Genomic DNA, 26,461 nt, shown 5'->3' on the forward strand with positions numbered 1-26,461 from the left:
CAGTTGTACTACTTTAGGTCTAAACTGGTCAAACCTGGACCTTCTGATTGCACCTAATTGCCAGGCATCACGAAGAAATTCAGGTGACCAGCACAGATAAACACTGGCCAAAACAAAGACCAAAAATCTCACCAGTTATGATCACTAGGATTTTGCCTTCAGTGCCTGTAAGGGTTATGCAAGCCTTTGGCCTTGTGTTAAGTTTTCACATACGAAACTCCTCTGCACCAATGGAACAACTATCTGAAGCTTTATATGACAAGAGCTGTAAATGTGCTTCTGCTAAAAGGATGCCCTGGTTGCTTTTCCCTTATTTCCCGTGTTCTCTGCACGTCCTGCGTGCTCTCTTACTTCCCTTTTAATTACTGAACGTTACTTGAGCCCTTTTTTTGATTTCACCTGATTTCAGCTGAAACGCACGTCAATAAAACACGTGCAACAAACTCTAAAAATAAAATCAAAAAAACCGCCAAATGCCAGAACCGGTGTGTTTGCAAGGCAAGCTGCGTACCCGTTAATTCCACCTCCCGTTACCCCGACGTGCCGGACCACAACCCGCGCGGCCCCGCCCCCTCCGCACTGCCGCGCGAGGGCCCGGGGAGGCGGCCCGACACGAGGAGAAGCTCCGCCCCCGCGGCCGGGCCCCCAGCAGGAAGACACGCGAAACCTTTTCCGCGCCGTGGGGGAAGGCATGCCTGCGCATGCGCGCAGCGCCTGGAGGCCGAGGCTTGCTGTCCGTCGCTTTCCCAAGGGGAGGGGCTATGGCGCGGGCCCGCGCATCGGCCACGTGACTGGAGGAAGCGGTCTCGCGTTTTGAATCGCTGGGGCCGCCGGGAAGGGAAGCGCGTGCGCGTGTGTGGCGGAGCCGGGGGGGCGGGGGGCGAGCGGCGGGAGAGGCGCGTGCGGCACGGGCGTTTGGCGGGAGCTGGTGGCGGGAGAGCGCGCAGGGCCCTGCACGCGCCTGCGGCCTGCCGCCGCCTGGCCCGGCGCCTCGGGAGCCGGCGGTGGAGGCCTGTTCTGCCCGTTGTCAGGCGGCGGCTGCCCGCGGAATCGGTCCGCCTCCTCCCGAGAGGAAAGTTGGGAGGGGTAAGGGCGGCTCTTGCCGTTGAGTTTGGCTTTGGTCGCACCCTCTCCTGCCGGGATGCTGGTCGCCTGCGGTATGCAGCGATGTCACCAGGAAGCGCTAAAGAGGAACCGAGTGATGCTGGCAAAAGAGCTGGTTTTAAAAGAATTGATGGAGCATATGATAGAGAAAGACATCATCACCACGGAGATGATGGAAATGGTACAGGTACGCAGCTTATGCTCGACTGCACTGTCAGCTTTATGTCTAGTTAAGCCCAGTGTCGTTCTTGGCAGTGGGAGCCCGGTAAAGCTCATCTGTGTGTTACATGGGTATTTTAATGTGGTTATGTCTGGAGAGTATGCAAAGACTTACTTGCAACACGCGGGAAAACTGTAAGCTGACTTTTGTGTGAGACTTACTAAATCTTTGGCTTAAGTGCTGGTATGTAGTTGCAGCAGGCTGCGCTTGGTGAGTCATGTGGTATCGTCCAGCGCTTTGTTGTCAATTTGTGCCTCTCCGTTTTTTCGTCTGTAAAAAGTAGGAATACCTATTTCCAAAAGAATACTGTGAAAGCAAGTGAAGTAATATGTTATAAACCAGTTTCTTTTGGCACTTGTGCACCTCTTCACTTTCACAATTTGTGTTTCATGTGTGTTTTTGTAAATTGTGGGAACAACCTTATGTGATCCGAGACTCTCAGATGACAAATACTGTTCATGGGCTTTTGTTAACTTACCCAGAGCAGTGGGTGCTATGAAGAGAAGACATTGTAAATAGCTTGGGATTGCTCCCAGAGGTGTGATAGTACACTGAAAACTGTGCAGGGTGGAGATAGAGATCTTCAAAGAGAAGGCAAGCCGGAAACGATTGAAGATGCTGTCAAGTGCATCTCAAGACTCGAGTAAGCAATTGAGGGACTCTTTAGTCTCTTAGTAAGGTTGATGGTCCTGTCATAAGAATAGATGCTGAAAAATACCTTCTGCACTGGTACCCAGCAAATAGCTCATAATTGTATGAACCTGAGACTGATATGGTTTTTGAAAGCAATAAGGAAATAACCTCTTGATGAATTTTGACATGTTGTGTGTCAAAGATAATGTGAAACTCCTCGTGGGACCTGTTAGGATAATACCTGTACTAAGTTGGGGGAGATGTAAGCAGTCTTACCTGAAATAGCTCCAATACTTAGTGAAGGAGAGCAAAGATACAGGAAGACAGTGAAAGTCAGAGGATGAATCAAAAACTGGTTGTACTGGTTTTGGCTGGGATAGAATTAATTTCTTCATAGAATGGTTTGGGTTGGAAGGGACTTCAAAGATCATCTGGTTCCAACCCCCCTGCCATGGGCAGGGACACCCTCCACTAGACCACGTTGCCCAAAGGCCCATCCAGCCTGGCCTTGAACACTTCCAGGGAGGGGGCATCCACAGCTTCTGTGGGCAACCTGTTCCAGTACCTCACCACTCTAACAGTAAAGAATTTCTTTCTAACATCTAATCTAAATCGACCCTCCTTCAGCTTAAACCCATTACCTCTTCTCCTATCACTACACTCCCTGATAAACAGTCCCTTACCATCTTTTCTGTAGGCCTCCTTTAGGTACTGGAAGGCCACAATAAGGTCTCCCCAGAGCCTTCTCTTCTCCAGGCTGAACAACCCCAACTCTCTCAGCCTGTCCTCATAGGAGAGGTGCTCCAGCCCTCCCATCAGCTTCGTGGCCCTCCTCTGGACTTGTTCCAACAGCTCAATGTCCTTCTTGTACTGGGGCCCCTAGGGCTGGATGAAGTACTCCAGGTGGGGTCTCACAAGAGTGGAGTAAAGGGGCAGGATCCCCTCCCTCGACGTGCTGGTCACGCCTCTTTTGATGCAGCCCAGGACATGGTTGGCTTTCTGGGCTGCAAGCGCACATTGCCAGCTCATGCTGAGCTTTTCATCAATCAACACCCCCAAGTCCTTCTCCTTGGGGCTGTTCTCAGTCCATTCCCCACCCAGCCTGTAGTTTGCTTGGGATTGCCCTGACCCACGTACAAGACCTTGCACTTGGCCTTGTTGAACTTCATGCAGTTCGCACAGGCCCACCTCTCCAGCCTGTCAGGGTCCCTCTGGATGGCATCCCTTCCCTCCAGCATGTCGACTGCACCACACAGCTTGGTGTCATCAGCAAACTTGCTGAGGGTGCGCTCAATCCCACTGTCCACGTCGCCGACAAAGATGTTAAACAGTGCTGTTCCCGGTACCAACCCCTGAGGAACACCGCTTGTCACTGATCTCCACTTGGACATTGAGTTGTTGACCACAACTCTTTGAGTGTGACCATCCAGCTAATTCTTCATCCACTGAGTGGTCCATCCATCAAATCCATGTCTCTCCAATTTAGAGACCAGGATGTCATGCAGGACAGTGTCAAATGCCTTGCACAATCCAGGTAGATGACGTCTGTCGCTCTTCACTTGTCCACCAATACTGTAACCCCATCATAGAAGGCCACCAAATTGGTTAGGCACAATTTGACCTTAGTGAAGCCATGCTGGCTGTCACCAATCACCTCCTTATTTTCCATGTGCCGGAGCATAGTAGCTAGTATGGGGCTGTGTTTTGGATTTGTGCCGGAAACAGTGTTGGTAACACAGGGGTGTTTTAGTAACTGCTGAGTAGTGCTCACACAGAGCCAAGGCCTTTTCTGCTTCTCACACCGCCCCACCAGCAAGGAGGCTGGGGGTGCACAAGGAGTTGGGAGGGGACACAGCCGGGACAGCTGACCCCGCTGATGAAAGGGATATGCCAGACCATATGACATCATGCCCAGCATATAAAGCTGGGGGAAGGAGAAGGAAGAGGGCGATGTTTGGAGTGATGGTATTTGTCTTCCCAAGTAACCGTTACACGTGATGGAGCCCTGCTTTCCTGGAGATGGCTGAACACCTGCCCGCTGATGCAAAGTGAGGAATGAATTCCTTGTTTTGCTTTGCTTGTGTGCGCGGCTTTTGCTTTACTTACTAAACCATTTTTATATCAACCCACTCACTTTTACCCTTTTGATTCTCCCTGCCGTCCCACTGGGGAGGAAGTGAGGAGCAACTGTGTGGTGCTTAGCAGCCCACCACGGTTAAATAAGGGTGCTGCTGAAGTATGGGTGGTTAGTAGGGATGTTCAGTTGCTGGCCAGCAAGTAGTCAATGAAGGGGGAGGGAGTGGAGGGGAAGGGAAGAAAAGGAGGGGAAAAAACCCCCAACAAACAAAAAGCTCTCTCAAAGGTAGGATAATGCTAGAGAAAATAGTCTTTTTGGGAAAAGGGAAGACAACTAAGGGAATCTTCTCCTCCAGGTGTAATTGGTAAAAGGAGATGCAACAATGCTTAGTAACGGATTATTAGTAAGGAGAAAGGTGTTATGGTGGATAATTCAGGTAAATAGCAATAGCTTAGTGGAAAAATTGTGCTTAATACAACATACACGCATAACTAAGAGCTGAAATGTGTATAAATAGCAATAGCAGCCTGAGCAAGAGAACAAAGTGACTTGAACTACTATTGCAGGGTATGAATCCGGAAATTGCAGCAAAAATAGAAATACGGCAGGGGTAGGAGGAAAGCATTCACAACTGGAACAGTAGTACTGCAAAATACTCATTGCACTAGAAGGACAGAAATGAAGGGAACGTTTGCAGGATAGTACTAATCATAACAGTGCTATACATAAACATCCTGGTTCTGGCTCGAATAGAGTTAATTTTCACAAGGAGTCAGGACAGGTGAGCCAGGCTGGCTGGGGGGCTATTCCATACCATCATGCTCACCATAATAGGGGGCTCATGGGGGTGGACGGATGACGGGCTGAGTGTGGGCTGAGTGTTCGGTTGGTCGGTCATCAGATGGGTAAATTGCTTTCTGTTGTCACCCATTGTGAGCATTCCATTACCAGTACTACTGTTGATTGTTTCCCTCTCCCTTGGTGTCCCAGTAAACTGTCCTTATCCCAACCCTTCCTGCCCCGTTGGGCACACCAGCGGAAGCGGAACCTGTCCTGGCTCCTTGTGAAAATTAACCATATCCTAGCCAGAACCAGGGCATTAAACAAAAAATTAACATGCATAAAAAAAGAAAAAAAAAATCACTTGCACCAAACCACTTTGCCTTACCTTTCATTTTTCTATAGTAGGTCTGTGAATTTGTAATAGTCTTCTACTCTGGCTCAGATGTGAACAAAGGTCTTAGGTGTGCTGTTAGGTAGCCTAGTCTTGAAAATATATTGTGATGCTAATCATCTGGTACCTTAGTGGAAATAAAAGGAGACAAATGCCACTTGTGTCTGATAGAGCAGATTTGCCTGGATATTTTAACTGACTGGTTCTATATATCCCCCTGCTCCCCCCAAAAGTCAGGAAATCAAGAAGATCTGGATATGTAGTTATGTTCTTAAATCATCTTGTCTTCAAAACACGACAATTATACTGGTCCTGTTGATTTGATTTAAACTAAACAGAAGAATAAACACATTGGTTCTGGAAATAGGGCACTTCACTTAAATAAACTTTTGCAATCTAAGGAAAGTGAAATAAACTGAGGAACTCGGGGAGAAGAAGGAAGGATGAAATTTCTTCAAGTGTGAGGTGCTAAACCAGTCCTGAAACTTATTGCAAGTAAAGAAAAGGTGGGAATGGAGGATGTTGCAGGAAGAGCCACTAAAGACAAAGGTGATTGAGCTGGACGAAGAGCTCACAAGGAATATGAAGAGTAAGTAAAGAGTTTATAGGTCTACACTGGAGAAGATCTAACAATAAGTAGGAGCAGCTTCCTTTAATGTCTGAAATGGGGAGAGAGAGTAGAAACTGACAGGAATGAATTTAAATTGGGTCATTCAGAAAAATACTAAATAATTTGAGTCTTTTTTCAATTATATACACTTTTAAGAAGGAACAAAGAAAAAAAAAAGTGCTTACTGTGTAGAGACGATGATGCAAATATCATCTGTCTCCAGAAGAGAGGGATTTCAAACACAAAACAAAAATGATAGTGGAAATAAAATGGGACAGTGGAAACAGCCATTTTTAAGATGAAGTCCAAAATCCACTTCATTAATGCCTTCTTGTCAGAGCATCACATGTTCCAGAGCTCTAGGATGGACCTTCAGAATTGCAGATATGATAGCAAGAGCTTTCTCTTACTTTTTAAGCAAGTAATATAATTACTCTGCACTATAATTGAAGACTATCAGGTCATGTAGGTGCAGAGGTTTAAATGCTCTGTGTTGATCCCTAGACAGTAATGAAAGGATCACTGGCTTTGACAAAGTCACATAAATTTATTAGGATGTTTGTCAAGTGTATATGCTCTCTCCACAGATTCTGTGTGGATATTCAGGCTCAATAAGAAGACTAATACTATGGGATTTTGACAGGAATTCAGTTTGTCATGCAACTAGTTCCTGTAATGCAGATTATCAAACTCATCTGTGAGGATACAAAAGTAAATTAAGAATGTATTGGAAAATAAAATTAAGAAGTCTGTCATATGAAAGTTTTACTTTATTGATTGTTTACTGGACATTGTTTAGTTTAACCTAAATGTGGTGGTGATGTGGAAGTTACAGAAGGAGGTACAGTGCTTTCAGTATTTAAGGAAGCATTAAGAAAGAAGTCTGCCAAAAGCTGACTGCTGTACATATAGAGTACAGAATATGAACATTATGGAAATTTCCATAAATTTTTCAATAAAAGTTAAGATCCAATTCTTGGGGTCAGCTTGTGTTCTTAATTATGATTTGTGGCTTGGAATCATAGGCTATGAAGACATATAAAGTGAAGAAGATTAATGATCCTAAGCTTGTCATAAACAGCTGCAGGTCTACTAGAAAGGAAGAAACAATTAATAGGTACTTTAGAATATCAGCTGTCAATTTACTTTATTAGGTAAAATAAAATTCAGTAGGCTTACAGCAAGATACAAGTATATGGAGCTGGTTATCTTCTATGAACTAATGGAGAAGTGTACCAGGAGAAAGGGCCAAGTATTTTCATACTTCTGGAGGGGCACAGGTGAGATATTACTGTATGCACTTCTAGTCAACAATGTCTGAAAGTCGAGGTTTCTGTGGGAATAGGAAAGGGTACATGCATTGTCTAGGGGAAGAGGCCGTTTATGAGGAGGCTGAAAGAAAGTGGCTTGTCTACTGTAGCAAATTTATAGAAATTTATAGAAAAAAGCTTGATAAATAAGGGAAAGGACAGGAGAACACTGAAGTCAAGCGACATTGTTGATACAAAAATAAATGGTGTTAGGCAGTCATGAAGGAACGTGAGTGTGAAATTTCAGAGTAGGTCTGTAAGCATTGGATCAACAAGATTCTGCAATATCCTTCCAAACAATGTGATGGAACAAAAGCCAAGCTACTTTTAACACCAAACTTGATTAAAATTTATAAAAGAAACCAGATGTTGTGAAATCTTATGTAGCAGAAGATTTACACATGTGACTCAAGGCTTTTTTTCTGATTTTCCTGCGATTGTAACATAGTGTTAGTCCTTGGTTCTGTGTAACTCACCAACCGTTTCTTCTCGTCCACAAAAAGAAGAGATCTGGGATCTAAGTGGTAATTCAAAAAATATAGGATTAATTCCATGGAATTGATAACATTTATTTTTGATACCCAGTATTTTAGTACATGATGTTTTGGTGTGTTTTAGATTTCACAGGGAAGGCTATTATTGTATAAATTATACAGTTTGTTGGCAAATGTCCTGTTAATATTCTAACAATTAGAACTCCCTGAGAATCTTTTACAGATACATAAATTTCGTTTGGATTGTTACTTTTTCTCATACACTACTATATATTGCTTCATTGGTCTAAATGTTAACAGTTTATATGTCTGTATTATCTTTTTGGAATTGACTGCGTAAAATCAGTATTTGACTTAATGCTTTCTGAGGGATTTGCATTATCAGTGCATAAGACCATAAACCATTGCGCAGTAGTGAAAACATGTTCTGGACCTTATGTATTCAGTGAGGCGAAATAGATATTATTCCAACAGTAACTGGAAGTAAAAGTTTAGAGAGGAGAGGGTGTATTTACTGTGTGTGGTAATGTATGAATTGTTGGCTTGCTATGTTGTCATATGCTCTCCTCCTTGAGCTAATAGGAGCAGAGGAGTGGGAATAAAATCGACTAGGAAAAGCTATAAAAATGGATCTAGTACAGGTAAGCATAGCGATGGAACATTTACATGAAGGAAAAAAGTTGAGTTGTTCTGAAGCTTCATTCAAAATGAATTGTGTTGCAGTTACTTTGAGTGTGGATTTTTTTTTTCTCTCTGGATCTAGGCCAAGTCTGGGAGCTTCAGCCAAAATGTAGAATTCCTCAATTTGCTGCCCAAGAGAGGCCCTAATGCCTTCTCAGCCTTCTGTGAAGCTCTACGAGAAACCAAACAGCAGCATCTGGAGGCAGTGATCTTGAACACAACATCTGACCTGAACCATGGGATTACAAGGGTACCACAGTTTTAAAAAAATAAAATGGAGGGACTGCATTTTAGATTGGGTTTGGGCACAAAGTGATCTTTTTCACATAAACTTCCCCCCCCCCCCAAAGAACAAGATAAGTTTTCATTGTAAACTGAAACTTGTAGTAGCCTTAGTAAAAGCATAGGGAAAGAAATTTGGGAACAACAGAATTTTCACGCAGAATCACAGGATAGTAGAGGTAGGAAGGGACCTCTGGATGTTATCTAGCCCAAACCCCTTGCTCAGGCAGGGCCACCTTGAGTAGGTTGCTTAGGACCACATCTGTATGGCTTCTGAATATCTCCAAGGATGGAGACCCTGCAACCTCCTCCAGTGCTTCGTCATCTTCACAGTGAAAAAGTGTTTCCTGATGTTCAGAAGGAGCTTCCTGTATTTCAGTTTGTGCCCATAGCCTCTTGTCACTGGGCACCACTGAGAAGGGTCCTGTCCTCTTTATACCCTCCCTTCAGGTGTTTATTTACACTGATAAGATCCCCCTGAGCCTTCTTTAGACTGGACAGTCCCAGCTCTCTCAGCCTCATACGTGAGGTGCTCCAGTCCCTTCATCATCTTTGTAGCCCATTGTTAGACTCTCTCCAGTATACCCATGTCTGCCTTGCATGGAGGAGCTCAGAACTGGACACAGGACTCCAGGTGCAGCCTTGCCAGAGCTGAGTAGAAGGGAAGGATCATCTCCCTGGATCTGATCTGCTGGCAACGTTCTTCCTAATACAGCCCAGGTTATTATTAGATTTGTTTGTGACAAGGACCCAGTGCTGGCTCATGATCAGCTTGGTGTCCCCCAGGACCTTTTCTGCCAAGCTGCTTTCCAGCTGGTGGCTCCCCAGGTGCAGGTCTTTGCAATTCCCCTTGTTGAACTGCACAAGATTCCTGGATGTTCTTATTTGATGTGTTATCAAGAACCAAAAAGGTGCAAAGAAATTTTCTCTGAAATCTTTTAATTTAGTGTTCAATGATTCTCTGAGTATAAAGCTACTAAAAGCTAGTCTTGTCTGTTGAGGAGAGGGGGACTCTTTCTTTATTTTGTTATTTTTATTTATAACTTTTCACTATCTGCATTTGCTAGCATTGGACTAAAGGAAGAATTTATTAAAGATTCAATATTCTCAGTGCATTAACAAGCGTGGAATCTCACAGTAAACATATTTAGTATGAAGGAATACCAGATATTTTTGAGCAGAGATGTTCCCTTATTAAAATGTCGGATTTATTAGACTACCCTTCCTATTTTTGTTTTCAATTGTGCTTTACTATATGAACAATGCAATCTTGAAAGCAAACAAAAAGATAGGAATCACTGGACAAATCCAGTTTTGGCAAAAACAAGGAGGATATGACCCGAGTGTAAGGTTTCCAAACTGGGGACTTGGGGAGAAGTAGAGATGAGCAAAGAAGAGAAGGAATTTTGCATTGACAGAAAATGCTGCTGCTACCTTGTCATTATGTTTCATTTGGATGTGAACCATAATATTATTTTTAAAGTAATATATGTGTGTGTGTGTGTATGTAAATACATGTATCTTTGTTCCATGATACCTACAGGCTTGTACCATAGAGAAAAAAATAGCTGGTTTATGCTACTCTTTTTCATGGATTTATTGGATGTCTTGTAGCTTGAACACTGTTACGGATCAAATCTTCCATTCCCTGCCAGTGAGTCATGTAATTCAAAGAGACCGCGCTGGATTGGTGAGTCGCACGTGTCTTCATGAATACTTGATTGGCTATCTGGTTGGTTGCTTCTAATTACTTAATACTCTCTTAATTCAATTCTAGAAATAAGCTTGCCACAACTTTGCTCATCCCAGGAATACAAAGTTGACAGTGAACTGACTATATTTTGATTGGATACAGGAGGCAGAATTAGGCTAGAGAATGAAAGTGAAATAGCATATTAGAAGAGAGAACCCAATCAGTTTCTAGTCGGCGTCATTTATTCTTACAGGAAATTTTATTGCTTAAACAGTACGTGTCAGTAAAATTCTAGATTTTTCCAAGATTTTCTTCTTTGTTTAAGATTTGTAACAGAGTTTAATTGAACTAGAGCAGTGAAAAGATACTGATTTTGGGCAGTATTCATTAACTTAGACTTTCTTCTTCACAAATAAATTTAAGAACAAGGCCTTATGTATGTTACATGGGCCCAACATAGATTTCTGTAGCTTCTGTTGAGTGCAGCAAATCAGCTTTTCTTTAACTAGCATTTGTGACTTAGATCAGGGAGCTACTTGTTGGAACGAATCTCCTCGCTGTTTTTTTGTGTTGCTTCTGGTAATGCCTGGAGTTCTTGTGTTCACTGACCATAGCTTTAACTGTGTGCTGGTTACTAGGAGCAGTCTCGTGTTAAAAAACCAAGTGTCTAGGTTTTGAAGGCTTTTTTTTTTAGGTGCAAAAGTTTTATGGTTGGGTTGTTTTGGCTCTTTGGAGCACATGTTCCTCCAAGCAGGAGAGCCATGTCTCAAAAGGCTGAAAAAGGATTTCAGAGGAGATCATGAATACCATTAGCTCAGTTTCTTGCAGACACTCACTCCTCTGTCCTGAAATGGCAAATAGTTGATTATCATTCCCCTCATCTGCTGTTACCCAGAGGAAAGAGTTGTTCAGAGGCAGGTGAACCAAAAAGGGCATTGCACTTTATGGAAGTTAGAAACATCTAGTTTGATCACTTATGCATGTGTACAGCAAAAAATAAATAACTGTATCCAATGAGCATGGGAGGCCTTTTATGAAAGGAAAAGCACTAATCTGTGTGAATATTTCTAGCAGTGTTTTTTTAGCCTAACTGTGAAAGGAATTACATACTGTACAAAATGACAGAAAGCACATGGCTCTAATTTTAGATGAGAATTCTGTTGTCGTACTCTGTAGAACCAAATTTACTAGGCTTTAGATAAAGCTAACCCACATAGAAGACAAAAAAGAAAGTTGCCAATTAAAATTATAAAAAAATAAGTATACCATTCCAGTACTCATGTTTTTTTTCTGCTATGTTTCATTGTGTAAGCAAGCAGAATTTTGAGAGGTATGAATAGTGTAGTACAGGAATATGCCTTAGACAACAAACTTCAGAATTTGCCAGTTACTACCTTAATGCAGAGGCTTTGTAGCTGGAATTTTTTTTTACTTATTATTGATATGTTTGTTTTGCACAGAACCAGTGGAACATTCCTTGGATAATCGAGATGGTCCCCCGATTCCTCCAGTGAAGTACTGCACTCCTGAATTTTATCATGATCATCAGCACTTGGTGAGTAGTTGACAGAAAAAATCTTCAGATGTGAAAGATGTGAGGTGTTTGGATATATCAGCTGAACACGTGCTACTTAAAACTGAGTCAAAACGCGTGCTTTATTAGGATGCACGTCGGTGTTGTGCTATTTGTGTTACTGAAAGATGTTACCAGTCATGTTTGATTTGATGTAGTTCTTAATTACAAGCGTCAAGAAATTCTAAGTCCTGTAACTCCATACAAATCTCTGCCTCTCTTTTTTTGTTCTCAAGAGCTTCATGAAAGGCCTTCTGTTCTGTTGCTCGTGTAAGCTGTCAGTATTATCACCTCATATTTATTTGTCTGCATCCTCATCTCTTTCTGTGTGATGACACAGCCTGCAAATGACTGTAAGATACTATAACTGTGCTTCAACTAGTAGCACAGTTTTGGCTGTTTATTGCCAACTGTACCCAGAAGAGTCTCTCCTTAGGCTCGAGAACCAGATCAGGATTCTGTGCTGCATAGTACTGGGTAGAACAACCTGAATTTCTAATCTTCTGCATGGTTTGAAGTTCTGTAGGTAGTCTAATTACTTCTTGTTTATTCTGTTTGTAAAGCATAGGTTGTAATGGGGTAGACTTAAGAAAAAAAACAGTTTTGTATAATGGGGCAAACACTTTACTAGGGTTGCACAATGTGCTAACACTTAACGCTTCTGTTGGATTTATTTTTTTTAACTGTCTACAGGAGAGACCTAATTAGGCAGCGTAAGTGTGAGCTTGACTTGGCTTCTTTTACATCTGTGCCTGGATACACCTTATTTGATATGCTCCTTTGGTATTAAATTTCACTTTCAATTTACAGGAGTGTTAGTAACTGATTTACTATTGATTTGTTGTTGTCAGAGTGGGAGGGGTAGAGAGGGAACTTAATTTGAAGACACCTCTTTTAAATTAGTTCTTTCTCTATTAACCTTTTTTGCCAGCTGCCTAACTTTCAGGATCAGTGACTAACAGTCCCTTGCTGTTACAATTGCATGCTATTTTACATCTCTATGTGCTCCCAACAGCAATCAATGTTAGCTAAATTTTACATAGTGCTGTCCTAGTGCCTTTAATGGGGATGACAGAAATATGTGGGGCCGTGCTGGGGTGAGGGTGGGGAAAGGGAAAAAAGTTAGCAAGACTTAATTCATAGTTTGAAATGTATAAACCGTGCTTCTTTTAAAACGAGAAATAAGGCATGCTAGTATAGCATCTTAATAATAGTGTTGTAGGATCATCAATTGTGGAGACTTGCAAATACAGTTGGTTTTGGGACTCTTGCAATACAAACATTGTGTTTTATTTATTTAAAAAAAAAAACCAAGCAAATGTCAAAAATATGACCTCTGCTGGTTTTGTGCCTTCACAATTGAGAAATCCATATCAAGCTTGTATGTAGGGATTGCTATTCTACTCTAACACTCTATTATTTCCTTCTGTAGTGTAAATTTACCAATTTTAAATCTTTTTCTCAGGCATATAAACTGATATCAGAACCCCGAGGCTTAGCGCTTATTCTCAGCAATGTCCATTTCAGCAGTGAGGACTTGGAGGATCGCGCAGGGGGAGATGTGGACTGTACTTCCTTGCAGATGCTTTTCAAGCACCTTGGGTATCAAGTGACTGTCTTTCATGATCAAACTGCACAGGTAAGGGGGATGGATCCCAGTACTTCATAACCAGTACAGATGAGAATTTGTAGCTGTTACATAAACATCTTAAGAAGTTCCCTTTGGTATAACTAAGCTTGAACAGGAAGATGTGGTCACTTATGAATAGAAAATAAGGCTAAATGGGGTGATGTCTGCTTACTGACAAATATGAAGAAGCTTGAAAGACAGAGGATTTACGATGGAAAATAGGATCACAAAGGACCACAAGAGGTCCTACTCTAGTCTGACCCCTTGCAGTGCAAGGGGCAAGAATTTCTAGACCACACCTGGCATGTGTGTTAAAACCACAAATGAATAAAGTCTCCAGTTTACTAGTTTACTTTAGATAGACTTTTCCAGTGTTCTGCTATCCTAAAAGTTAAACTTTGCAAATATTTGACCTAGTCTTTGCAAGTGTAAGTGATGTTTTAGTGTCCTTTCACTGATGGAGTGATCACTAAAGAGGCTGAGAAGGAGTTAGGTAGCTGGTTCCAAGCGCAGTCTGCGGTAGACCCACAGCCAAACAGCCAAAAACTCCCCTGCCAGCACACGCAGAAGGGAGGGAGGCCAATAATGGAGAAGAATGGAAGCTGGCGATGGCAAGCACCAGCAGAAGGAAGACACTTCCCCTGAAGCCTGAGGTGCCCTTGCAGAACTACTTCATAGCTCTGCAGACTGAAGGGGAAAGACCCGTCACATTAGGAGAGACACTAGAGCTAAGCCAGGCAGCCCAATCTGCTCTCCATATAACAACCAGCACCAGAAAAGGTGACGGGTGATGGTAGTGGGCAAATCTCTTGTGAGAGGTACAGAGGCAACCATGTTCCAACCTGACGCTCTCTCTAGAGAGGTGTACTGCTTACTGGGGACTTGGATCAGGGATGTCACTGAGAGACTACCAAGCCAGATGCAGTCCACTGACTTATATGCAGCTGCTGTTTCACATGGATGCCAGTGATACAGCCAGGAGCAGTCTGAGGAGTATCAAGGAGGATTACAGAGCCCTGGGAGCAGCGGCAAGGGACTCTGGAGCACACGTAGTTTTTTCGTCAATCCTCAATGTCAAAGAAAAGTGGTTTGAAAGCGCCAGTCGAATCTGGCAAATCAACAAATGGTTACAGGACTGGTGCCACAGCCAGGGGTTCAGCTACTTAGACCATGGGACTCACTTTGAGAAACCTGGTCTACTGGGGGCTTCTCACCTGTCAAGAGAAGGGGAAGAGCATTTTTGGTCATAGGCTTGACAAGCTGGTGAGGAGGGCTTTAAACTAAAGTTGCCAGGACAGGGAAACCTCAATCCATCCAGTTTGATGCCAGTGCCAGCAATAGATGCCCAGAGTTGGGAGAAGGATCACATGTCAGCAGGAGAGCACCTGAAGTGCAGCACAAAGGAATTCCAGCCAGTAAGTCAGCTTCATCAGGGGCACAGGCCAGGGAGCTGAGGAGTGTTGCTGTCTGCATTGGTGTGGTGGGTTGACCCTGGCTGGAGGCCAGGTGTGCACCAGAGCCATTCTATCACTCCCCCTCCTTAACTAGACAGGGGAGAAAAAGTGTAATGAAAAGCTTGTGGGTCGAGATAAGGTCAGGGAGAGATCACTCACTAATTATCATCACGAGCAAAACAGACTGAACTTAGAGAGGAAATTCATCTACTTTATTACCAAGCAAAACAGAGTAGAGGAATGAGAAATAAAATCTTAAAACACCTCCCCCCACCCCTCCCATCTTCCCAGGCTCAACTTCACTCCTGGCTTCAACCTACTTCCCCCTCAGCGGCACAGGGGGACGGGGAATGGGGGTTACAGTCAGTTCATCACACATTGTCCCTGCCACTCCTTCCTCCTCAGGGGGAGGACTCCTCACACTCCTCCCCTGCTCCAGCATGGGGTTCCTCCCACAGGAGACAGTCCTCCACCAACTTCTCCAACATGAGTCCTTCCCATGGGCTACAGTTCTTCACTAACTGCTCCAGTGCGGGTCCCTTCCATGGGGTGCAGACCTTCAGGACCAGACTGCTCCAGCGTGGGTCCCTCAGAAGGTCACAAGTCCTGCCAGAAAACCTGCTGTGGCGTGGGCTCCTCTCTCCACGGGGCCACAGGTCCTGCCAGGACCTTGCTCCGGCGCAGGCTTCCCATGGGGCCACAGCCTCCTTCAGGTGTCTCCACCTGCTTTGGTGTGAGGTCCTCCACAGGCTACAGGCGGAATCTCTACACCCCCTCATCCTCCCTCCATGGGCTGCAGGGGGACAGCCTGCTTCATCATGGTCTTCTCCAGGGGCTGCAGGGGGATCTCTGCTCCAGTGCCTGGAGCACCTCCTGCCCCTCCTTCTGTACTGACCTTGGTGTCTGCAGAGTTTCTTACATCTAACTACTCTCTCCAGCTGCAAAAGCGCTAACTTGTTTTTTTCCTTCTTAAATGTGTTATCACAGAGGTGCTGATTGGCTTGGCCTTGGCCAGGGGCGGGTCTGTCTTGGAGCCGGCTGGCATTGGCTCTGTCAGACACAGGGGAAGCTTCTAGTAGCTTCTCACAGAAGGCACCCCTGTAGCCCCCCCCGCTACCAAAACCTTGCCACGCAAACCCAATACAGTTAGTGACCTGCTGGAGTGTATGGAGCTCCACCTGGGAGTGGATGAGGAGCTGACCGAGAGCTTATGGGTCAGGCTTAAAGGGAGGGCAGGGACAGGTGCCACTATAGTGGGGGTCTGTTGCAGGCCATCTGACCAGGAATACTGAGCAGATGAGGCCCTCTATAGACAGATAGGAGCAGCCTGACTTTCACAAGCCCTGGCCGTCATGGGAGACTTCAGCCACCCCGATACCTGTTTGAGGGACAACACAGCAGGGCATAAGCAAAGAAAGCCAACCGTATCCTGGGCTGCATCAAAAGAAGTGTGACCAGCAGGCCAAAGGAGGTGATTCTCCCCTTCTGCTACACTCTTGTGAGACACCACCTGGAGTATTGTGTTCAACTCTGGGGCCCCCAACATAAGGACATCGAGCTGTTGGAGTGAGTCCAGAGGAGGGCTATGAAGATGATCAGAGGGCTGGAGCACCTCTCTTAGGAAGACAGGCTAAGAGAGTTGGAGTTATTCAGCCTGGAGAAGAGAAGGCTTTGGAGAGACCTTATTGCCACCTTCTAGTACCTGAAGGGGCCCACAAGAAATTTGGAGAGGGACTCTTTACAAGGACAGGTAGTGATAGGACATGGGGTAATGGCCTTCAACTGAAGGACAGTAGATTTAGATTAGATGTCAAGAAGAAATTCTTTACTGTGAGGGTGGTGAGGCACTGCAACAGGTTGCCCAGAGAAGTTGTGGATGCCCGAACAGTGTTTAAGGCCAGGTTGGATGGGGCTTTGGGCAGCCTGGTCAACCTGGTCTGGTGGAGGGTGTCCCTGCCCATGGCAGGGGGGTTGGAACTAGATGATCTTTGAGGTCCCTTTCAACCCAAACCATTCTATGATTCTATGAATTGCCATCCTATTTATCGGTCTTCCGGTATCTATGCAGTTAAGTTCCACTCTTTCAGTCTTCGCTTTGGTAGAGAAGTGGCTGTACTTCACTTAGGAAAACTGGTAATGTTCCCTGACTGAATCAAGCCACTGTCTTTCCCTAGGAATGCAATCACTGCCTTCTCCAGCTTCATTTGTTTGTCTTCCTTTTAAATCCCTATGAAACCAAGTGGTACAGAACCTGTTAAAGAGTGTTTTATTCAAGAGGGCAGCTTTAGCAATATTATAATAAGACTTTTGCACCTGCCATGTTGTCAGAGTTCCTAAAGTTTTCCACTTTAAATTTTTGTTTTGTTTTGCTCACTGGTGTTTGAACACCTGAAGTACAAGACTATGTATCTGTTAAGTTGCTCCAGTATCCTAGCCAGACTCAAGTGTCAGTGTAAAACCTTGTAAAATACCAGTTGGTTTCTCCTGTCTTAAATCTGTATGTACCACCTTAGATAACTTGCTGCATCACCCTGTTGGACAGTATAGAAATGTACGTGTCCTAAGTGATTTCTACTTCACAATATTACATAAAAGAACAAGAACATTTTGCTGGGTTTTTTTAATGGAACACGTCTTTTGTCCTGTAAATTTGGTGTATGTAGAGGTTATTTCATAATAAGAGGAGCATTGGTGTTTTTCTGTGTATATTGACCCACTTTCCCTGTGCAAGTCTGGAAAGCATTAAACATTTATTTTTTCTCTCTTCCAGGAGATGCAGAATGCATTGGAGAGATTCTCTAAGCTGCCAGATCATCGGGATGTGGATTCCTGTATTGTAGCTTTACTTTCGCATGGTGTGGAGGGTGGAGTTTATGGCAGTGATGGCAAACTACTACAGGTATATTGCTGTGTCCTGATGTGTTGTTGTAGGTTACCTCTTGGAAAGTAACAATGGAAAGAGGAAAAAAAGTTAAACAAAAAAAGTAACGTGAGACACTTTTTAAAAAAGGAAAAAAAAACCCAGCTTGTGGGAAGAAAAGGACAGGGGGCTGTCTATGAGAGGTCTGTTAGATAAAGGATGACATAGAAACAGGGCAAGTAGGAGAAGTTCTTTCATTCTGTCTTCTTGTACAAGTACGAGGTAGAGTGCATGAACTCAAACTAGTAGGACCTGGGGGAGAGGGTGGGGAAGGCATGTGTTTGTTATACAGTGAGTTTGAAGATAAAGGAGAAAATATCAAGACTGGTGAGGTCATAACCAAAATACGGGGAAGCAAGTTGAAACTGGGTTTGGCTCACAGAAGACTGCAGTGAAGAATATTTATCTTTCTTCTCTCAGTTGCAGGAGGCTTTCCGGCTCTTTGATAACGCAAACTGTCCAAATCTCCAGAATAAGCCCAAAATGTTCTTTATTCAGGCCTGCCGGGGAGGTGAGTGCCCAAATACTAAAAGCCATGTATTTGGCATGCCATTAAGGCTCATTTTACACACATACACACCCTCACATTCAACTTGCTGTCAACTCTCCTCTTTGCTTCTCTCAGGTGTAAGTGGGACCCATATTCACCTCCCTCTGCCCTGCTGCTGCCACTGCATCTGTTGCTCTGTAAGTGTCTTTTGCTCTGCATGAGGTGTGTGCATTTGACTTGCAGACCCCAGAGCACCTTAGTGATACAAAGCTCTTTTATGTTCCACTCATATATTGAGGTTTTCTCTTGCTGTGCCTGCAGTAAGGGGAGTGGGGCATATGGTGCATCAAATTGCTGCACAGCATGGAGTGGTACACTAGCACTGGAGTCTTGTCTGAAGTCCTGTCTTTTTCTTGATGTGTGTGTCTTGTGTTGCCTCTCGAGCTATCGAAGTTTGCTCCAAGTCATCTTTTGTTTTCTTTCTTTTCTTCATCCCATCCTGCCTTCAACCTCCAAATGACCTTTCCTTACACCTTTTTCCACATGCTATTGTAGTAACAAATTCCTTTCTTGATTCTCATAGATGGATTCTCTTTCACTCTTTCCATTCTTTTTTTTTAATTCTGCTGTTCGTTTTCCCTTCTTTTGTAACAAAACACATCTGTAACTACCTTTCAGATCTGCTAATGACCAAATTTTTCCCTAAAGTGTTTCGACTTCTTGATAACCACTGTGAAACTACAGATTCTCCAAAGAGAAGTTCTGTCTTAAAAGCTTTGTTGTTTTGTCCTTGTGATAGTTCTAGCTTTTCCCCTTTCATTTTCCTTGTTCCTTGCAACTGTCTTTTCATTTCTAGCTGAGCTTTATAATTTGTCCTCTATCCAAGAGAGTGTTTCGTTCACCTGTTACCTACTCATGTTTAATCCTAACGCAAAGAAAAACCTAAAGTCTACAGGAAGTATTTTGGGTATCAGAAATATTTGATCCTTCTAAGCATTTGGAAATATTGTAATGTGCATGTCTACAATATGAATTTAGTGTGATTGCTTTCCTTTATGTTATTGAACCTTCAGATACTCTTGAACAAATGTGAATATGCAGGCTCATAACATTGTGGACATAAGTGTAATAAGCCAGAATTGGCAGCTGACCTAATTAGGTTTCTTTGGCTGTAATGTTACCACAAGGGGTCTGTTAACCTCAACAAATCAGACTTAGCCTTCCGATTCCCAAAAAGGTTTCAGTTAAGAAATCTATGCAAAATGCTGCAGAACTGGGATACTGCAATAGGCAAAGGATTGAGACTTGAGCAACTGAAAGGGAAAAATCTTTCTTTAACAAAAAGCACAAACCTGCCTTTTTTAAACTTGTCTTTTAAACCTTGATTAATAGTTGGAGGGTGAAGCTAGCTACAAAGTAATTGAGCTGTCAACAAAAACACGTACCTTTTCATGTTAGCATTCAAACATTAGACTAGCCAATACAATTTTTTTTTTAAAGCAACATCTAAAAGACTGTAGAAATAGTGTGGACAACTTTAGATTAGTAGTCAGTCTCTCTATGCCGTGCAAGTTAGCTGGAACCAGTTGAAACAAAATGAGAAATGCATAGGTTATTCTTTTTCCCTAAGCTTCTGTAATAAGCTTTATCTGTCTTCTATTAATGACACATTAAAAAATGTAGATAAGGAAGAGTCAGTACAGTCTACTTAATTTCCAAAGAGCCTTTGGCAGGAGTCTACTAAAGAATTGAAGTAGTTCACCTACAGTCATGGATCAAAAACGGGCGGCAACGGAAAGCAACAGGCGAAGACAAATAGTCAGATGCTGCTTAACATCTGTGTTTAATATAGCAGTTGATCCAGAAATGTGAAGAACTGTGGTAAATAATGACAAAAAGGTAGTTGGAAGTTATTTAAATCATTTGGGAAAACAGTAATCTGAGAGCTTCAGTAAAATTTAAACACTGGATCAAATTGGGTGGGAGGTATTGGCGATATGAATTAGAGGTTAAGTATACAGAGGAATAGCTTGATAGGGTTAGTGCTTTACACTTTAGTTATGTTGGTAAGTTGACTAGAATAGTATTTGAAGACAAATGCATGAGGAAGACATCTAATTCTGAAGCTTTAATTAAAAAGGCTTTGACTGTATACATTATGGGATGACGATGGTGTGAATAATACAGCTTGACTATAAAATTACCCGAGTCCTATCTGAAATAACGTACTCTGTGAACAGTGCTCTAAATTTTTAAGATACAGAACTAAAAGGTTTTGGGGAAGTGTAATAAAAGGCATGAAAAAAATGTGGTTAAAAATGGAAAAATTTACATTGCTACCATAAAGAGATGATGAATTAACTTGCTGGAAGTACTCAGGAAGTTTGACCTATGGAGCCTTAATTATAGGCTGTATCTAGCCTGTCAGACAATCACACCCCTCCCATTGCTGCTTTCATTTTGGAGGATGACGCATGAATGGCTGAATGTCAGAGCTCAGAGGGTTGTGATAAGCGGCACAGAGTCTAGTTGGAGGCCTGTAGCTAGTGGTGTGCCCCAGGGGTCAGTATTGGGTCCGGTCTTATTCAACGTGTTCCTCAGTGACCTGAACGAGGGGACAGAGTGTACCCTCAGCAAGTTTGCTGACCATACGAAACTGGGAGGAGTGGCTGACACACCAGAAGGCTGCACTGCCATTCAGTGAGACCTGGACAGGCTAGAGACCTGGGCAGAGAGGAACCAAATGAAATTCAAGAAGGGCAAGTGTAGCATCCTGCCCCTAGGGAGGAACAACCCCAGGCACCAGTACAGGTTAGAGGTTGACCTCCTGGGAAGCAGCTCTGCAGAGAAGGACCTGGGAGTCCCGATGGACAACAAGCTCTCCGTGAGCCAGCAGTGTGCCCTCGTGGCCAAGAAGGCCAATGGGTTCCTGGGGTGCATTAAGAAGAGTGTGGCCAGCAGGTCGAAGGAAGTTATCCTCCCCCTCTACTTTGCCCAGGTGAGGCCACATCTGGAGTGCTGTGTCCAGTTCTGGGCTCCCCAGTTCAAGAAAGACATGGAACTACTGGAGAAAGTCCAGTGGAGGGCTACAAAGATGATTAGGGGACTGGAGCATCTCTCGTATGAGGAAAGGCTGAGAGAGCTGGGTCTGTTTAGCCTGGAGAAGTGGGAGACTGAGAGGAGATCTCATCAACACTTGTAAATACCTAAAGGGTGGGTGTCGAGATGATGGGGCCAGACTCTTTTCAGTGGTGCCCAGTGACAGGACAAGGGGCAATGGGCACAAACTGGAACACAGGAAGTTCCATGTGAATATGAGGAAAACCTTCTTCACTTTGAGGGTGGCAGAGCACTGGAACAGGCTGCCCAGAGAGGTTGTGGAGTCTCCTCTGGAGATCTTCAAAACCCACCTGGACACAATCATGTGGAACCTGCTGTAGGTGATCCTGCTCTAGCAGGGGGGTTGGACTAGATGACCTCCAGAGGTCCCTTCCAACCCCTACCGTTCTGTGATTCTCTGGGCATGATTATGAGATGTCACCAGTGCCACTGCCTGTAAAAGAGTTAGAAATCCACATGCATTTCTTAGGCATGACCTGGCAACAAAAACCTAGAGCCATCATAACAGGAAGGCCTCTGAAGTGGATGCTTATGCCTCCTAAGACTAGAATCTGACCCATGCTGTTAGGAAGTAAGTAGAGTAGTAGATCCTCATCTTGCAACAAAAGGGCAAAATTATATAGAAAACCTGTAAAATGTAGTTTTATTTTTCATACAGGATAGCTGGACTATTAAAGTTATTGCCACTAAGCAGTTAGTCTGCATTACAGTGGAAATCCTGCATCATGTAAGCAACCAGTTGAGAACATCTATGCTTGTCATAATGCATACTAATGAATCACGGAGAGGACATTAGATGTTCTCCACATTTTAAACTGATCTCCATGTACTGGAGTTCCCTTGTGTTTGAGGTCAAATTATTTTGCATTTTACTATTGTACAATTTATGCTTTTGATTGAAGCAAGATGTATTATAGTCAGGATTTAGAACTAGGTGAGCTATTTGGTCCATATTTTCTTGATGTGTTGGATGTAGACCTTAGCACCTAAAATTATAGCTCTCGTTTGAGTTCTGCAATGAGTAGGCAGGTAAAAGTGGAAAATCTAAATTTTTTGGGCTACGCATCAAATCCTTCCATGCATGATGAAGAGCTATCAGAAACTGCTTTGCTTTGTGGTTACCACATGATCTGCATAGGAAAGGAGAGGGAGAAATAAATCAATTGCCATGTGGACTAACTGTCCTGTTAGGCTGAGCAAGTTCAGCACTTGTTGGTATCTGCATTAGTTTGTGCGGAAGAACTTTGAATGAGTTCTAAAAACAGCTGAAAAGCTTAAAGTTCACACAAAAGCTTTCTACTTGACAGCACTTGTGGCATTGCTGACCAGTGCCCAAAGCTGAGTAAGTACAGGAAGACTATATCCAGTAATTCAGGATAATTTCTTTTTTTTTTTTTCTTTTTTTCTTTCTTTTCCCTCTTCCCCCTCCTTGTTGATTCCCCCTGCCTCCAGATGAGACGGACCGGGGAGTGGATCAAAGAGATGGGAAAGAATGGTCAGATTCCCCAGGCTGTGAGGAAAGTGATGCAAACAAAGAAGAAAATCTCAAGCTGCGTCTGCCTACCTGCTCTGATATGATCTGTGGATATGCTTGTCTGAAAGGTACTGGGGAGAGACCATAATTGTTAGGGCATAAGGAGGTTTTATGTGTCTTCATTCCCAGAAAGTTCATCTTACACTCTTTCTTCTCAGGCACTGCGGCCATGCGAAACACCAAGCGTGGATCTTGGTATATCGAGGCTCTCACCTCTGTGTTTGCAGAGGACTCCCGAGACACTCATGTGGCTGACATGTTGGTGAAGGTGAGCTGGAGCATCTTTCCTCTCCCATACTTACCTGGTTTCCAAAGAGACTTCCAGTGCTTCAAATTGCTAGGATTAATCTGCTATTAAAGCAATTGTTCTTGCCTTGTTTGTAGCAAAATTATTACTTCTTTCCCTGTTTAGAGATATACATATATATCTATATAATATACATATATATGTGTGTATATATTATATAAATGTAATATGTGTGTGTGTATATATACATACAAGTTCCACAGCAGTTTAGCCAAAGTAAAAATGCTGTTTCTTTGACTCCTTCCATCTCACTTGTGCAGTTGCATGGTGAATTTACGAGAAGAATTAATCTGGCTTGCTGAGAATTCCTTTTCTGTAGAAATAGCTTTTTTTCAGATGGTTTCATGCCCTGAACTGGCTCACTACATAGCTGCACAAGTACTTGCACTTACATAAGGTAAAGATTAAGAAAATGGCGGGAAGAGGGAGTGAAGACAGCAGTGTGACCACAGCAACTTGAGCTGCTGTGGAACTGCAACCTAGCTCTTTATCCTTCTTATAATTTAGAAAGACAATACATAGGGGACTACTTAATAAGTTAAACAGAATAATCTATCAGTACAGAAAGCAGTGACATTTTTCTTACTTCTGTCTTCTTAGTCCTGCCAATCTTTTTTTTTTTTTTTTTTTTTTTTTTCAATCTCATATCTAGGTGAATAGGCAAATCAAACAACGAGAAGGTTATGCCCCAGGCACAGAATTTCACCGCTGCAAGGAAATGTCAGAATATTGCAGCACGCTCTGTCGGGACCTTTACTTGTTTCCTGGCTATCTGCCAGGGAAATAACCCTGCCAGCTGTGTTGGAAGAGAGATACTGCCAAAGCTGAACTTGTATGGATGTCTACATTTTCCTTCTTATGGGCTGTAACATCAGATGTGCAAGCAAGGAATGGTTGTTTATGTCTGGCCAGTCCAATTCTTGGTCTTTTTCTAAAATAATGTGGCAATTCTCTTTGTAATCTGATTCACTTCAGGGTTTAAAATTCAAATATCCTGACTTATTCCATATATATAGAAATTGATGGAAAGAAGATCAGCACTGGAACTGGAAAGAAGTGGGAACATCCTTTGGAAGGAGATATAAGGACATTTGTAAGCAAAATGAGTGTGAAAAGGGAAACAGACTAATCATATAATTTTATTAAAAGTTAAGCCTTTCTGAAAGGCCAATTACTCATAAAATGCTACTTATGCTTATATTTTAAAATTTTTAAATACTTTCTGTCTGGTTCTTCATGTAGGACAGTCAACTCCAGTGCATATTAGAAAAGCATTCCCTTGTGAAGGAGAATCCTTCCTCTATCTAAAATGGAAAGGTATTGTACTTGACACTTTCCTATCCATCTTGATTGTTTAAAAGTCTATTTTTGCACATTCCTTCTGTAGCCAAGTTATCAAGAAAACTGTAAGACATCCCAGGTTATCAACAAAACAAATAGAGATCCAGGATTTCTCATACAGATAAATAAGTCTCCATAAACTGCCCCAGAAATAGTTTTGAATCTAGAAATTCTAGATTAGCTCCCCTTAGTCCCAAGAGTGAACATGGAATATTACTTTTGAGGAATTTGTTTGCCATAGTACCTGTGCATCACAACAGGCATAGCATTCAACCCACCAACTTCTCAGGAGTCTGTAAATTGCACTGTACAACTAAATCCCTGAAACCCTACAGTCTTGTACAAAAGGATCTTTTGTCTTTTGTTTAACTAAAAAAAGTATTCAAGGCAGCTCTTTACAGTCTAAGCATGTTGCTTGGATTATTCATCACTGCAGTTTGATGTTTCCCTTTTAAATGAAAGGGAAACATCACATTATTACCTTGTTATGTGAGTTTTCACTCTTCAACCATGATCATTTAAAGCTGTTTAGCTAATATTGTTTGCAAAGTGTCATTTCAACTGGTCAGTAAGAACTGTGGCATAATCCAACAGTTCTTTTAGAAACTTCCTACACGGTCTCTTCATGCTGTAATTTGTCTCCTGCATGTGTACAGTTGCAGTTACTCCCATCTGATGTGACATGGGAGATGGGCATTGTTCTCTTTTTGTGGTAGAGCCTAAATCCTGACCTATACTGGGTTACATATGGACAACAGTCTGTTCACATGAGTCTCAATCTTCTCCATTTTGTAGCAGTAAGTTGGCATAGTTCCTGACTTACTCTTTTTATGTAAGTGTGGCTTTTAAAATATTTTTTCAGGATAGAATTATGAATAGGAAGCACAAAGGGATATGGAGGGAGGCTGGAAAAATAGGCATGTGCTTTTTTTATTGTTCTGCCTAGAAAAATGAAAGCTGTATTTCCTCCAACTGACAAAAATGCAGCATTAATATGCATCTTGCGCTTATCTTACACACAACATGTGATAAACAGAACAAGGATCATACTTGCCAATTGGTGCCTTACTCTGAAGTTTAAGATAACAGTTTAGGGGCTATTGTACCTTCCTGGAGCATAAACACTTCCTTCCTGAGTGCTCCCTCTTTGAAATGGTGCAATATTTTACAGATGCATATATTGATGAAGCAGTCTGCTCTGATGTATTAGATTTCCGTAGGATCGCATCAAGTTGCATTATCACTGCCACTTTCGTAAATACTTTTTGTATACTTGTATTTTACTGCCTTGAGGTGTCAAAATAAAGAATTCTTGTTTGATTAATCTGTGCAGTATCTTCCATTTGGAGAGTTATACCTCTGTGCAGAAATGGAACTTCTGTATAAAGAGAATTTTGCATAATTTCTTGAGACAGTACCTCCCAGAGATGCTTTTGAACTCTCAGCAGAAGCCTGCTACTTGCTAGCTACAGCCAGTATGGGCTGCTTGTGAATTTTGGTACCTGGACTAAAGTAAAGTGAATACATTTTTAATAAAGAGCTATGAGGCAGCACCACCGATTAGGGGGCCAGTGTTGTGTTTCAGCATATAAAATACTTGGATTGGGAAAATTGTGGGCTTGGTGTTCTTGAAAGAAGACTTAGTACCAAAAAGAAGGAATCCCGAAATAAAGAAGGGGTCTTGGAAGGAGGAAGGGCCCAGAAAGAAGATAAAGATACCAGCTGGAGGAAAGATCCTGGAAGTGGGGGAAATATCCAGAGGATTGGAGAGATGCACGGAAAGGACTGCCAGGGAATGCCCGGAGGCATTGACT

At 42.8% G+C, this 26,461-nt stretch overlaps 1 protein-coding gene across 2 annotated transcripts; it reads left to right on the top strand.

Annotated features, from left to right (window-relative positions):
* The first annotated feature begins 867 nt into the window (after window positions 1-867).
* On the top strand, window positions 868-25,971 carry CASP2 (caspase 2). Of its 2 annotated transcripts, none has more exons than XM_075763006.1 (10): window positions 868-1,291; window positions 8,386-8,553; window positions 10,200-10,275; window positions 11,739-11,833; window positions 13,317-13,490; window positions 17,706-17,834; window positions 18,276-18,366; window positions 22,918-23,067; window positions 23,158-23,267; window positions 23,959-25,971. In XM_075763006.1, exons 1-10 carry the CDS (start codon window positions 1,142-1,144, stop codon window positions 24,091-24,093), a joined length of 1,278 nt encoding a protein of 425 aa, XP_075619121.1. In that variant the 5' UTR covers window positions 868-1,141; the 3' UTR covers window positions 24,094-25,971. The 2 variants fall into 2 exon arrangements, with proteins under 2 accessions (XP_075619121.1, XP_010308307.2); XM_010310005.2 differs by lacking the exon at window positions 868-1,291 and adding an exon at window positions 8,138-8,263.
* Window positions 25,972-26,461: the final 490 nt, after the last annotated feature.

This window comes from Balearica regulorum, chromosome 1, assembly GCF_011004875.1.
Source record: "Balearica regulorum gibbericeps isolate bBalReg1 chromosome 1, bBalReg1.pri, whole genome shotgun sequence".
Taxonomy (NCBI): Eukaryota; Metazoa; Chordata; class Aves; order Gruiformes; family Gruidae; genus Balearica; species Balearica regulorum.